Below are 15,755 nucleotides of genomic sequence, written 5' to 3'. Positions count from 1 at the left end.
AACAGCAAAGGACCTTGTGAAGATGCTGGAGGAAACAGGTACAAAAGTATCTATATCAACAGTAAAACTAATCCTATAGATATAACCTGAAAGGCCGCAAGCAAGTTAGAAGCCACAACTCCAAAAGCGCCATAAAAAAGCTAGACAACGGTTTGCAACTGCACATGGGGACAAAGATCATACTTTTTGGAGAAATGTCCTCTGGTCTGATGAAACAAAAATAGAACTGTTTGTCCATAATGACCATCGTTATGTTTGGAGGAAAAGGGGGAGCTAAAGAACACCATCCCAACCGTGACGCACGATGGTGGCAGCATCATGTTGTGGGGGTGCTTTGCTGCAGGAGGGACTGGTGCACTTCAAAATAGATAACATGATGAGGAAGCAAAATTATGTGGATATATTGAAGCAACATCTCAAGACATCAGTCAGGAAGGTAAAGCTTGGTCACAAATGGATCTTCCAAATGGACAATGACCCCAAGCATACTTCCAAAATTGTGGCAAAATGGCTTAACCTCTCTAGGGTAGGTGAGACGGTAGCGTCCCACCTCTTCAACAGACAGTGAAACTGCAGGGCGCCAAATTCAAAACACAGAAATCCCATAATTAAAATTCCTCAAACATACATGTATTTTACACCATTTTAAAGATACACTTGTTGTAAATGTCCGATATCACAGTGTCCGATATCAAAAAGGCTTTACGACGAAAGCAAACCAAACGATTATGTTAGGTGAGTGCCTATTCACAGAAAGCACAGCCATTTTTCCAGACATAGAGAGGATTTACAAAAAGCAGAAATTTAGATAAAATTAACCACTAACCTTTGATAATCTTCATCAGACACTCATAGGACTTCATGTTACAAAATACATGTATGTTTTGTTTGGTAAAGTTCATATTTATATCCAAAAATCTGAGTTTACATTGGTGCCTTACGTTCAGAAGTTCCAAAACATCCTTTGATTTTGCAAAGAGCCACATCAATTTACAGGAATACTCATAATAAACATTGCTAAAAGATACAACTGTTATGCATGGAATTTTAGATGCACTTAATGTAACTGCTGTGTCAGATTTCAAAAAAGCTTTACGGAAAAAGCAAACCATGCAATAATCTGAGTCGGCGCTCAGAGCCCAATCAAGACACAAATATATCCGCCATATTATGCAGTCAACAAAAGTCATAAATAGCATTATAAATCTTCACTTACCTTTGCTGATCTTCATCGGAATGCACTCCCAGGACTCCCACTTCCACAAGAAATGTTTGTTTTGTTCGGTAATGTCCATAATTTATGTCTAAATAGTTACTTTTGTTAGCGCGTTTGGTAAACAAATCCAAAGTCACGAAGCTCATTCACTAAAAGCAGACGATGTCAAAAAGTTCCGTAACAGTCAGTAGTAACATGTCAAACGATGTATTGAATCATTTTTTAGGATGTATTTAAAATAAATATTCAATAATGTTCCAACCGGAGAATTCCATTGTCTTCAGAAGTGCGATGGAACAGAGCTCCCTCATGTGAACGCGCATGGTCAGAGCATGGTCTACTCATGGCAGACCTTACTCATTCCCTTCTCCTTCGGCCCCACTTCACAGTAGAAGCATCAGACAAGGTTCTAAAGACTGTTGACATCTAGTGGAAGCCTTAGGAAGTGCAACACTACCAATTTCCCACTATCTTCAATAGGAGCTGAGTTGAAAATCGAACAACCTCAGATTTCCCACTTCCTGGTTGGATTTTTTCTCAGGTTTTTGCCTGCCATATGAGTTCTGTTATACTCACAGACATCATTCAAACAGTTTTAGAAACTTCAGTGGTTTATATCCAAATCTAATAATAATATGCATATTCTATCTTTTATGGCTTTGTAGCAGGCCGTTTACTCTGGGCATGCAGGGTGGCCTAGTGATTAGAGTGTTGGACTAGTTTACCGAAAGGTTGCAAGTTCAAATCCCGAGCTGACAAGGTACAAATCTGTCGTTCTGCCCCTGAACAGGCAGTTAACCCACTGTTCCTAGGCCGTCATTGAAAATAAGAATTTGTTCTTAACTGACTTGCCTAGTTAAATAAAGGTAAAATAAAATAAAATGCTTTTCATCCGGACGTGAAAATACCGCCCCCTACCAAAGAAGTTAAGGACATCAAGGTATTGGAGTGGCCATCACAAAGCCCCGACCTCAATCCTATAGAAAATGTGTGGGTAGAACTGAAAAAGTGTGTGCGAGCAAGGAGGCCTACAAACCTGACTCAGTTACACCAGCTCTGTCAGGAGGAATGGGCCAAAATTCACCCAACTTATTGTGGGAAGCTTGTGGAAGGCTACCCAAAACATTTGACACAAGTTAAACAATTTAAAGGCAATGCTTCCAAATACCAATTGAGTGTATGTAAACGTCTGACCCACTGGGAATGTGATGAAATAAATAAATAATACTCTGCTATTAATCTGACATTTCACATTCTTAAAATAAAGTGGTGATCCTAACTGACCTAAGACAGGGAATTTTTTACAAAGACTAAATGTCAGGAATTGTGAAAAACTGAGTTTAAATGTGGTTGGCTAAGGTGTATGTAAACTTCTGACTTCAACTGTATCTACATGGGCAGTGGAATGACAATAGGTGAGCGATGGATACAAAGTGCCATTGAATGGAGCAAAGGGATGTGTTAACAAACAGAGAGATGTAGAGATAGAAAGAGGGAACAAACGCAGGGCCAGTTATGTCAACAGATCGATGGAGAGATAACCACAGGAGCAAATAAAAGATCACAGTGTCTTTGTATTGTGTTGTGGCCTCTTTGGGTCACTAAGGTAGGCGTGTTGGTGTGTGTGTGTGTATGCCTCCATTCCCTGTGGGTGCTATAATATACTCTTTGTTGCTCCCAACACACACACTGCCATGAAGAGTCATTGATTATTTATTTTTTATTTAACCTTTATTTATCTAGGCGAGTCACTTTTATAAAAAGTCACTTAAAATTTTTTTTCTTATTTACAATGACGGCCTACCACGGCCAAACCCGGACGACGCTGGGCCAATTGTGCGCCGCCCTATGGGACTCCCAAACATGGCCGGTTGTGATACAGCCTGGAATCGAACCAGGATCTGTAGTGACGCCTCTAGCACTGAGATGCAGTGCCTTAGACCGCTGCGCCACTCTGAACCCTAAATTAATGTTAGGGTGAACATTTATAGAGAATGGTTAGCGGAATCAATTAATTCCATTGATTCCATTAATTATGGAATCAATGGGATGATATAGTTACCCTTCAACCCTTTGTTTCTCTGAGAGGTAGCAGTTGAAATCGTGTAAAAAAAAAAAAAAGTAATACTTCATTGCCATCAATTGTTATCACTTGTATGTATGTATGTATGTATGTATGTATGTATGTATGTATTTATGTATGTATGTATCAATGGATGCATAACATGATAATAGTAATGAAAGCATTAATGTTGAATATGTGCGTTTGTGTTTTTCTTCCCAGCTGGTCATTTGGGGTGCTGATGTGGGAGATCTTCACCCTGGGGGGTTCTCCGTACCCTGGTATCCCCGTAGAGGAGCTCTTCAAGCTGTTGAAAGAGGGCCATCGTATGGACAAGCCTGGCAACTGCACCAATGAGCTGTATAATACTATTTGATTCACTTTATCTCATATATACACACACACATATATATGCAGGCAGACACACACACGCACAAATGTGCACACTCACACACACACACAATTGTGCACACACACACAAACCCTACTGGGGTCCCCACCCTCACCCCATCTCCATCAGATCCATGATCCTACACAGCTGGCCTGGGCCTGTATCAATGTTGTCATTCACAATGGGCCCATTCCAGTTACACAGCACATAATGTCACTGACTGCACCGGTATTGTCAGGCCTAATGGTCTCACGCTGTACTGGAAACAGTGAAATCTACAGTGGAGACAGACAGACCTAGGATAGGATTGGTATTGGCGTGCATTTGTCTTAAACGGAGAGTGCAGAGAGGAGTGTGCAGAGAAATAGAACCAGCATAGCTATGTGTTTGGATTGGCTGGTTCATACCTTGACACCTAGGCTCAGATAAATTAGTCTTTATCATCTCACCCACTTTTGACAGGCAATTGGACAATGATTTTAGAAATGTGCATCAGTCTGTTGAATGGGTGGCATGGCATGTGTTTTGGAAAGAAAAACAATGAAGTACTTTTACTAACCGTTCATACTACTTGTTTCTCTTTCTTCTCTCTCTCTCAGGTACATGATGATGAAAGACTGTTGGCATGCCATCTCCTCCCACCGGCCCACCTTCAAGCAGCTGGTGGAGGATCTAGATCGCATCCTCACCCTGGCCACGAATGAGGTGAGGGCACAAACCAGAGTCATTCCGCTTCACCTTTTCATATCTAGAATCTGGAGCCAGAGCAATTCACTTTCCTCCAGAGTTGGGGTCAATTCCCTTTCAATTCAGGAAGTAAACTTTTTTTCTGTTGAAAAGCATTGAGTAAACATGGAATTGGAATTTCAGTTTACTTCCTGAATTGACTGAATTTAAAAGGAGTTGACCCCAACCCTGCTGACCTTGTATTCTTGGAAGTGCTTGGTCAATGAGAAGTATGATGTAAAAGCATGTCAGGCTTCTCTCCTAAAAGCTTAGAAAAAGGTGCACACTATACAGGCTCACGGACACTCCAATTGCCAGGGCAAGCAAAGTTGATCAACACTTTTTTTAACCAAGAATGTTGAAAAGCATTAGAAGGATCCTGCGTTGGCTGACACATGACCTTAACAATGACCAGAAAATGGCTGCTTGATTCAAACCAGGCCCCCGAGCTGTGGCCATGGCCCACTGATGTTGCCAAATCATCAAAAGATACTCTGAGCTATTCCTCGCCTCAGAATAATGGCTTGTGTTTCTTTCCGTTCCCCTCCTGTTGTGTGTGATATCCATGCGCGGGCCTGAAGAGGGGCTGTGGATGGAAATATGTCAGGGCTTGTCTGGCTTCAGACTGGGCCGCCATAGATTATGCCAAAAGCTCCAACTTCAGTGTTTCAGTGTTTGAACTTTTGAAATGTAATAAAGCGCCTTCCTTTTTTTAAAACCGCTCTTTAGTAATGTGAGACGCCTTGTGTTGAGCTGAGAAATGGAAGCCAGCACTCGTTTTTATAAGAATGCTCAAACACCAACAACGCTTCTCTTCTTCCTCCCCACTCACTCTCAACTATTTCTTAATCACAACTATTCCAATAACTGACACAAAAGACAAGAGAAAAAGGAGAGAGGAGGGTGCAGGGATGAAGATGAAAAGAGCAAAAACAACTGCAAAATGTTTGTTCAAGTTTTTTTTACAACTAACATTAGAGATTCTCCAGTACTTTTGTGCCAATTTTTTTGAAAATAAACTTAAGAGCCAAAAATTATCCCCGAAAATGGTTACTATGTCACATATGTGCACATATATGCACCATGTCATTGCTCTCTCTTCTCACTCTGCTGTGTGTGCATCTTGCTAGCTGCCACTCAAATGGCCAGGAGCTGAAGCTCATTGGCTAGAACTCGAATTGCAAGTGGGCTGGCACACATGGGGGGAAAATGTAGGGAAAATGGCACAGCACAGCTTCCAGAAAAACCCTTGCTTTCAAATGTTGTGGCTAATTGAGGTAAAACAGTAATTCTGATCATAGATTATGGATCTATGAACTACAGATTGGCACATCCAGCTCAAAGCAAGAGGTTTAAAAAATACTTAGTAGTTGCCAAAGTTACGGAGCATGTCTTTAATAACAACATTTACGTTTATCTTTTCCTTGGCTTTTGGGATATTTTTTTTCAGTCATTCTCCTACTACACTCAAACCCACGTTCCAATTTCAGATGTCAGGTTTGTTCTAATTGTGCTGGGTAGTGCCGTGAAGCAGAGCGGTATGGATGAAGCCCAGGGTTGGGTATCCCTCGCACAGTCTCTCTCTCTCTCTGCCCCCCCCCCCCCCCTTCTCAGTTTGAAACACTCTCTGGTCTCTTATCTTTTTCTCTCTCTCTCGCTGTCTCTGGTCTTCCCTCTCCGGTTTCTCTTTCTCTCTGGACTCCACACCCTCTCTCTACCTCTCTCTCCCCCTTTCTCACTGGTCTCTTTTATCTCTCTGGTCTTCCCCCTCTCTTTCTTTCTTGTTCTCTCGTTCACTTTCGCTCGCTCTCTCTGTCTGGGTGTTCTTCCTCGCCCGCCCAGACACATTGAACCATTTTATACTGAGACTAACAGCAACCAGGTCAGCATTGCTCTATGTGAACTGTGCTGGACAGTTCCCCTCTCTCTAGCCCACGCCCCATTTATGAAGTATTATTCATCCACATATTTTCATACGGATCCGGTATCAAATCGTTTGCTCTCCTGGCGCCAACATTTTTCATAAATCCGTCCAGCGTGATTTGGGAATAGTTTATATTTTGCATAAATAAAATAATGAAAATGATACTCTCCACATGTCCATCACTGTCCTCCTGAAACTGTCTTCATGCCTGTCTCTATTTCAGTATTTTCCATTTGTCTCTCTCTCTCCGCTCTCTCACTCCTCTAAACCTGTGAGTGTAACAGTTCTACCTTCTCACCCTGTCTGTGTATAGGAGTATCTGGACCTGTGTGCCCCAGCCGAGCAGTATTCTCCCAGCTTCCAGGACACACACAGCTCCTGTTCCTCCGGTGACGACTCCGTGTTCTCCCATGACCCCCTGCCAGACCAGCCCTGCCTCCCCAAGTACCAGCACATCAATGGAGGCATCAAAACATGAGCCCTCCCCTCCTCAATCCCCCCCATCCAGCTCCAGCCTGACCTGCCCCCCCCCCCCCCCCCCCACAAAGCGACATTTCCATAGAGAGAAAATTAGATATACCCCCACCACCAACCCCACAAACCTCCTGGCCCCCAACCCCCCTCTGGCTCCAAATGGACTAACGGACCCAGATGGGACTGGGCTGGTGGTAGTGCTGCTTTTAGAACTGAACACACACACACACATTTGCACACACATTCATACACATGTTCAAGGTCTTAAGAAGAGGACCGGGACCCTTCATCAGTGTTCCTCTTGTCTGACTGAATGAATATCTGTTCCCAAGGGTCCACCTCCTCTCCTCTCTTGCCGTTTTATTTGTTCCGGTTGTTTTCTACTAGAGTTTGGAATTTACTATTTTTGCGTTTCATGATTCCATTCCGTTGGCTGGCATTCCAAGACTTTTGCTTGTTCCCAGAGGGAAAATATGGACCGTAATGAACGGAAAAAACAAGGGACTCAAAAAGAGGACGACAAAATAGGAAACTGAAAGGACTGAAAGAAAGAATCAACTAACAAAAACAGATGAATAGGAGAAGAGCGCATACAGACAGACACTGCCTCTTCTTTATATTTTGTAATATTGTCTTGTTTCTTTATACTTTCTCTTGATAAGTCCACACACTTATTATTATTATGGAGAAAAATAATATACAGTATATAGGGCTGGGTATATTTGTAAATATATTCAAATATGTATAAATATATATTATATATTTACAGTGAATTATTTTTTGTATGGACTCCAGAATTATCCCCCCTCTCCCCTCCTCCCTCATTGGGTTTGAGACTGGTGTGTCATCACCCAGGTTATGTTTCTGTTCACTTGTGTTCTTTTAAACACAACACACACAAATATAGGCATGCACACACATACGCACACACACAAAACACACACACTCTCATTCAATGACACAGTGGAGTATTGGCTTTCAGGGAAAGAGGTAGCTTGTTAATTTATTGAATTTTTTTTTACGAAAAAATAAAATAAAAAATAAAATAGAAATAGTATTAAAGATATGCTATTAATGATGCTGATATTAAATAATAAATAATCCATTATGTTTATTATCGTAATTTAAAATTCTCTTTCAGAGGTAACAGAAACAAAAGCTATTTTTAGTAGTGTACTGTACATTTTGTCTGCTAATCCCTTATGTAGATAATGCAGATTCTATCCAGTCATTTTACTCTTAGGTTTGCATTCGAAACTATATGATTTCTGGATATTTATATATGATTGAAAATAAAAATTATTTTGGAACCACCCACTAGCAATCTGTAAGATTCCAAATTCACACCAGAGGGTTCAAAGTTGAAAAACAAAGTATTAAATCATTCAAGTATTTTTTTTTCTACTGGACCAAGTTTAAGATGTTCTTTGCTAGTGTTCTTGACACATTTGCAAAATTAAAGATGGAAAAACAAGTGTGTTGATTTCTATTTTGTGTAATCACACTATTCAGTCAAACGTTACTAGTTTCTTCTATCTTGTCATGTCCTTGAGAGAGAAAAGAGGTCTGAGAATGGCTATATTTATTATCAATTTAATTGATAATGGCTGTGTTCATATAGTTAATGGCACTGTATTCTTATAAGCAAAGAAATAGCATTAATAGCAACATACAGCAAGACAATGGCATAAAAAAACTGAGTTAAAGTATCACCAAATTAATTCAGCTTTCATTAAAATATATGATAATTTTGCCTGCCAGTCTATAGGAGGGGTGGGGGAATGATGTGTCTAGTTGTAGGGCCTGGAATGAAGTTAGGAATATTGCCCAGAACAGGGTTCGCTGGAGGTGCACTATTGAGGCCCTTTGCTCCTCTAGGAGCTAAAAGGAATAAGGGCTCGATTCAATCTGTATCGCGGAAGATCTGTGGTTTGGCACGATTTAAATGTATAAATGCAATGTTCCTGCGTTCACAGAGACTACATTCACGGTACATGCTGCATATATCGCCTCAATTGGAAATTACCTTTAAATTTCAATCTCACTATATTATTCATTTTTATTTAACTAGGCAAGTCAGTTAAGAACAAATTCTTATATTACAATGACAACCTACCCCGGCCAAATCTTCCCCTAACAATACCGCGGATCTTCCGCGATATGGATTGAAACAAGCCCTAAGTCAAGTCAAGTTGGAAGGCCAGCGATTAAGAGTAGACATTTACAATTACATTCTTTAGAGTAAAACTTAATTCCCTCACCCTTAGTAACCACGTGTTGACTTGTCTTGCTCTGAGAATCTCAGAGTGCACTGCACCCTCACCCCTGTGACTCGATGGCTCCTTCTTCCACTCAACGTGTTCTCTCATGCCCCTGTAACCTGAGAGGGCTTGGAGGGAAAAGTGGGGAAAAACATTTAGCTTTTTCCACCGAATAGAGGGAAACACCGAAAGGCCAAGAAGAGCCCTGTAGGATTGGAGGAGAGAAAAAGTGGCAGAGTTTAACCACAGAGCCGAACGCCCTTAATTATGGGGTGTAGAGAAAGAAAGAAAGGCGGTGGTGTTGGCCGGCTATCCACGCTGGCTTTAGCTCACTTATCAGCACCAGGGCTCAGCCGCTCTCCATTGTCCTGTGGGCTGGCTATACACAGTCCTGGAGAGGCCAGGGTGGGGTGAACACACTCCAATGAGGAGGTTGCATATTGAGACTGGAGAAAGTTTAGAGTGCTCCCTATACAGTTCAATGCTACCCATAATGACATTTTTTTCTCCCGAAGTTAGTGACTGAGATTGAAAGAAGTTGTTATTTTAAGACCACACACACAGATAAAGTATACAGACATTTCCTTGCAATGTATATACTACGCAGTTACTGTACCTTTAGTTTCTTCCCACAGCCTCTGCATGGAGCTCCATGAGTGGCAAACGAGACTAATGTACCTTTCGAAAAACACAATTCTAGAACTGTACATTATTTTATAATATTATTCGGAACATTCTGTGAATTTATTGATATCACATGTATTATTTTGGTGAGGTATTCATATATTGTTTTGTTAAACTGCATCCCAGGGATGATTACAAAATAGGACTTTCTGGTTTAGAGATTATCTTAAATGCTGACCACCACACCCAGGCAAAGTGTTGGCTATCCCATAGAGGGGGCTACAATATTAGCCTTGGCCAACTTCTACGGAGACAAGGCGGCAGCCATTGGCAACCTATGGGCAATAAGGGTCCAATTCAGACTCAGGAAATGTATGCCTTTCCTACTCACTTCCCAGTAGTTGGTATTCAGACTTAATGCAGGCGCATAATGCGGTCTTCAGATGTCACTACCTTGCGCGCATTGGATACATTTAATTATACTGCTGAAATCCCTCCCACTTGCTAGCAAACAGACTTTATCATGGAATTTTTATCATGGGTAATCAGGGCATTTATCGTTAGCCATCCCTTTAAATACAGTTTAATTTGAATTTTGTCAATACATTGAGAGAACGGCTTCAGAATATAGGGGTAGATGAAAGAAAGCCATCTAAATAAACTCAGGACCCTGTCTTTCAAAGATAATTTGTAAAAATCCAAATAACTTCACAGATCTTCATTGTAAAGGGTTCAATGAACCATAAACAATTAATGAACATGCACCTGTGGAACGGACGTTAAGACACTAACAGCTTACAGACGGTAGGCAATTAAGGTCACAGTTATGAAAACTTAGGACACTAAAAGAGGTCTTTCTACTGACTCTGAAAAACCCCAAAGAAAGATGCCCAGGGTCCCTGCTCATGCCTTAGGCATGCTGCAAGGAGCCATGAGGACTGCAGATGTGGCCAGGGCAATAAATTGCAATGTCCGTACTGAGGGACGTCTAAGATAGCGCTACAGGGAGACAGGATGGATAGCTGACCATCCTTACAGTGGCAAACTACGTGTAACAACACCTGCACAGGATCAGTACATCCGAACATCACAACTGCGGGACAGGTACAGGATGGCAACAACAGCTGCCCAAGTTACACCAAGAACCTACAATCCCTCCATCAGTGCTGACTGTCCACAATAGGCTGAGAGAGGCTGGACTGAGGGCTTGTAGGCCTGTTGTAAGGCAGGTCCTCACCAGACACCACCAGCAACAACGTTGCCTATGGGCACAAACCCACCTTTGCTGGACCAGACAGGACTGGCAAAAAGTGCTCTTCACTGATGAGTTGCGGTTTTGTCTCACCAGGAGTGATGGTCGGATTCACGTTTATCACCGAAGGAATGAGCATTATACGGAGGCCTGTCTCTGGAGTGGGATCGTTTTGGAGGTGGAGGGTCCGTCATGGTCTGGGGCGGTGTGTCACAGTATCATCGAACTGAGCTTGTTGTCATTGCAAGCAATCTCAACGCTGTCAGAACCCCACTACGAATCCAGTCAGGCCATCCTGCACCCTCAACAGAGTTTGATCTTGGTCGGAACAGCCGACTTGTACCGTCTTTCAATGAAAAGGAGGTGGACATATATATTTTACTGAGTGGATTGACACATTCCTAAAATGGCCGTGAGACATTTGGTCACTGCTCCTCCACAAGTGTTCTTGTGGGATAGGCTCAAAGTATATGCCGCTTCATCTCTTGACCAGAGTCCAGATTATGACACTGTTGAAGCTGCTCTCAAATTGGGTTTACGAGTTGGTCCCAGAGGCATACAGACAACAGTTCCGTAAATTACGAAAGACGGAATCTGTGCTGCTGTGTGGGTTGTTGCTAACGTTACGTTGCTTTCTGCCAACTTAGTTATTTACTTTTACATTTTAAATAATCGTTTTATCTTCCCTTGCTCTACTTTTTTCATTCAACTCTTTTATCCCAGACGCTTTATCTGGACATGGTTCTATAGGACCTCCACCAGCTGAAGCTAAGTAGTAACATTAAGCCATCTAATTGCAGTCATAATATACAGGAGAACTATCACCTTATGGTGAGGATGCCGTGCTGCAGGCCCAGCTTCAGATGCAATCGTTAGATAAGGGTAATTTAAGTGTAGGAAAGGATGAAAGAGTCTGTGCCATCAATAAGTACCGATAGTTGTATAAATCCCCTCGCAGACAGACAATTTTTCATAGCTTCTGGAAGGAAATGCTCATTCAGCCGACAAACTTTCAACCAGTTCTCCCCATTAAGCAACGAGTTGGAGTCAGAAGCCGAGCCTTCTCTGGTCTCTCCTCCACCCGTTACGGGGTCTGAGCCGCAGAAGCCTCCCACCTTTAGCTCTGATAAATTGAAAACCCTAGTCATTGGCGACACCATTATCCACAGTATTAGACTTAAAATGAATCATCCAGCGATCATACACTTTTTACCCGGGGGCAGGGCTATCGACGTAAAGTCAAATCCGATGATGCTGGCTAAAGCTAAAACTGGCAAGTGTAGACTATAGGGATATTGTTATCCATGTCGGCACCAACGATTTTAGGATGAAACAATCAGAGGTCACCAAGCGCAACATAGCTTCAGCATGTGAAACAGCTAGAAATATCATTGAGTAATTGTCTCTGGCCCCCTCCCAATTAGGGGGAGTGATGAACTCCACAGCAGTCTCTCGCAACTCAATTGCTGGTTGAAAACAGTTTTCTGCCCCTCCCAAAAGACAGAATTTGTAAATAATTGGCCCTCTTTCTGGGACTCACCCGCAAACAGCACCATGCCTGGCCTGCTGAGGGGTGCTCTCATCTTATCTATGTACATAGGCAGGGCTCAAACACCTCTAGCTCTACAATGAGATTCGGTGCAAGCCAGGCAACAGGCTGTTAGCACATTTCCATTTACCAAAAAAAATACTGTGTTTGCCTTTTGAGCTTCTAGTCATAATCTATGCACCTACTCAATCACGTTTTTATAGCTACTGTTTACAGACCTCCTGGGCCTTATATAGCGTTCCTCACTGAGTTCCCTGAATTCCTAATATTCAAATTTTACTTTGACTTTAATATTCAAATGGAAAAGTCCACAGACCCACTCCAAAATACTTTCGGAGCCATCAGACTCAGTGGGTTTTGTCAAACATGTCTCCGGACCAACTCACTGCCACAGTCAAACTCTGGACCTAGTTCTGTCTCATGGAATAAATATTGTGGATCTTAATGTTAGTCCAGAATATGAGGAAAATCTGACCACCATTTTATTACGTTTGCAATCGCAACAAATAATCTGCTTAGACCCCAACTAAGGATCATCAAAAGCTGTGCTATAAATTCTCGGACAACCCAAAGAGTCCTAGATACCCTTCCAGTGTATACAAAAGCTTCAGTCTGGTTTTAGACCCCATCATAGCACTGAGACTGCACTCGTGAAGGTGGTAAATGACCTTTTTTAATTGCGTAAAGGCTCTGCATCTGTCCTCGTGCTACTAGACCTTAGTGCTGCTTTTGACACCGTCAATCACCATTCTTTTGGAAACCCAATCTGGTCTACACGTACAAGTTCTGGCCTGGTTTAAATCTTATCTGTCAAAGATATCAGTGTCTCTGTGGATGGTTTGTCCTCTGACACATCAATTAGTTTGTAAGTTTGTGTTCCTCAAGGTTCTGTTTTAGGACCACTATTGTTTTCACTATATATTTTACCTCTTGGTGATGTCATTCGGAAACATGGTGTTACCTTTCACTGCTATGAAGACGATACACAGTTGTACATTTTGATGAAACATGGTGTAGCCCCAAAAGTGCCCTCCCTGGAAGGCTGTGTTTCAGACATAAGGAAGTAGATGGCAGCATATTTTTTACTTTTAAAACTCGGACAAAACAGAGATGCTAGTTCTAGGTCCCAAGAAACAAAGATCTAATGTTGGATCTGATAATTAATCTTGATAGTTGTACAGTCTCAAATAAAACTGAAGGACCTCGGCGTTACTCTGGACCCTGATCTCTTTTGACGAACATTTCAAGACTATTTCACTATCTTTTTTTCCATCTACGTAACATTGCAAAAATCTGAAACTCTGTCTAAAAATGATAACGAAAAGTTGATCCACGCTGTTTTTTTAAATGTATCGGTTATTTTACGAGGTAAATTGACTGAGAACACATTCTCATTTACAGCAATGACCTGGGGAATAATTACAGGGGAGAGGAGGGGGATGAATGAGACAAATGTAAACTGGGGATGATTAGGTGACCGTGATGGTTTGAGAGCCAGATTGGGAATTTAGCCAGGACCCCGGGGTTAACACCGCTACGATAAGTGCCATGGGATCTTTAACCTCTAGCACTTAGCCATCCCGGATCCGGGATCGTGAATACAGCCTCAAGCTCATTACCATAACACAACGTTAACTATTCATGAAAATCGCAAATGAAATGAAATAAATATTCTAGCTCTCAAGCTTAGCCTTTTGTTAACAACACTGTCATCTCAGATTTTCAAAATATGCTTCTCAGCCATAGGAAAACAATCATTTGTGTAACAGTAGCTAGCTAGCGTAGCATTTAGCGTTAGCATTCAGCAGGCAACATTTTCACAAAAACCAGAAAAGCATTCAAATGAAATCATTTACCTTTGAAGAACTTCAGATGTTTTCAATGAGGAGACTCTGTTAGATAGCAAATGTTCAGTTTTTCCTGAAAGATTATTTGTTTAGGAGAAATCGCTCCGTTTGGCTACCAAAAAAAAAACGAAAATCCAGTCATCAAAACGCCAAACTTTTTTCCAAATTAACTCCATAATATCGACTGAAACATGGCAAACGTTGTTTAGAACCAATCCTCAAGGTGTTTTTCACATATCTCTTCGATGATATATCGTTCGTTGAAGTGTGCTTTCTGTTCTGAATCCCAGGAGAAAATGCCCGCAGCTGAAGATTACGCACCAATTTAGACAAAGGACACCGGGCGGACCCCTGGAAAATGTAGTCTCTTATGGCCAATCTTCCAATGATATGCCTACAAATACGTCACAATGCTGCAGACATCTTGAAGAAACGACAGAAAGGGCAGGCTCGTTCCTGGTGCATTCATAGCCATATAAGGAGACAATGGAAAACAGAGCCTCAGAAATTTTGCTCATTTCCTGTTTGAAGTTTCATCTTGGTTTCGCCTGTAGCATGAGTTCTGTGGCACTCACAGACAATATCTTTGCAGTTTTGGAAACGTCAGACTGTTTTCTTTTCAAAGCTGTCAATTATATGCATGGTCGAGCATCTTTTCGTGACAAAATATTGCGCTTAAAACGGGCACGTTTTTTTTATCCAATAATGAAATAGCGCCCCCATAGACTCAACAACGTCCCATCCGGACAGGATGACCACATCAGTGAATCAACCCACTCAGGTGATGCACCCCCTCCAGGGACGTCATGAGAGAGCCCCAGTAAGCCAGTGACTCAGCCCCTGTAATAGGGTTAGAGGCAGAGAATCCCAGTGGAAAGAGGGGAACCGGCCAGGCAGAGACAGCAAGGGCGGTTCGTTGCTCCAGAGCCTTTCCGTTCACCTTCCCACTCCTGGTCCAGACTACACTCAATCATATGACCCACTGAAGAGATGAGTCTTCAGTAAAGACTTAAAGTTTGAGACCGAGTTTGCGTCTCTGACATGGGTAGGCAGACCGTTCCATAAAAATGGAGCTCTATAAGAGAAAGCCCTGCCTCCAGCTGTTTGCTTAGAAATTCTAGGGACAATTAGGAGGCCTGTGTCTTGTGACCGTAGCGTACGTGTAGGTATGTACGGCAGGACCAAATCAGAGAGATAGGTAGGAGCAAGCCCATGTAATGCTTTGTAGGTTAGCAGTAAAATCTTGAAATCAGCCCTTGCTTTGACAGGCAGCCAGTGTAGAGAGGCTAGCACTGGAGTAATATGATAAAACATTTTTGGTTCTAGTCAGGATTCTAGCAGCCGTATTTAGCACTAACTGAAGTTTATTTAGTGCTTTATCCGGGTAGCCGGAAAGTAGAGCATTGCAGTAGTCTAACCTAGAAGTGAT

At 42.0% G+C, this 15,755-nt stretch overlaps 1 protein-coding gene across 13 annotated transcripts in view; it reads left to right on the top strand.

Moving 5' to 3' along the window:
• The window catches only part of LOC110491806 (fibroblast growth factor receptor 2), a 96,267-nt gene extending 88,000 nt beyond the window's left edge, over positions 1-8,267 (top strand). For all 13 annotated transcript variants that reach the window (XM_090202541.1, XM_090202536.1, XM_090202538.1 and 10 more), the window contains 3 exons: positions 3,501-3,638; positions 4,269-4,374; positions 6,633-8,267. In XM_090202541.1, coding sequence (XP_090058667.1) covers positions 3,501-3,638; positions 4,269-4,374; positions 6,633-6,797 — 409 coding nt within the window. In that variant the 3' untranslated portion in view covers positions 6,798-8,267. The remainder of the gene's footprint in view (positions 1-3,500; positions 3,639-4,268; positions 4,375-6,632) is intronic.
• The last annotated feature ends 7,488 nt before the right edge of the window (positions 8,268-15,755 follow it).

This window comes from Oncorhynchus mykiss, chromosome 16 (genome assembly GCF_057628025.1).
Source record: "Oncorhynchus mykiss isolate SJ-2025 chromosome 16, ASM5762802v1, whole genome shotgun sequence".
Taxonomy (NCBI): Eukaryota; Metazoa; Chordata; class Actinopteri; order Salmoniformes; family Salmonidae; genus Oncorhynchus; species Oncorhynchus mykiss.
Note: the sequence above shows the minus strand (reverse complement) of the source record. Positions and strands in the feature narration are given on the sequence as shown.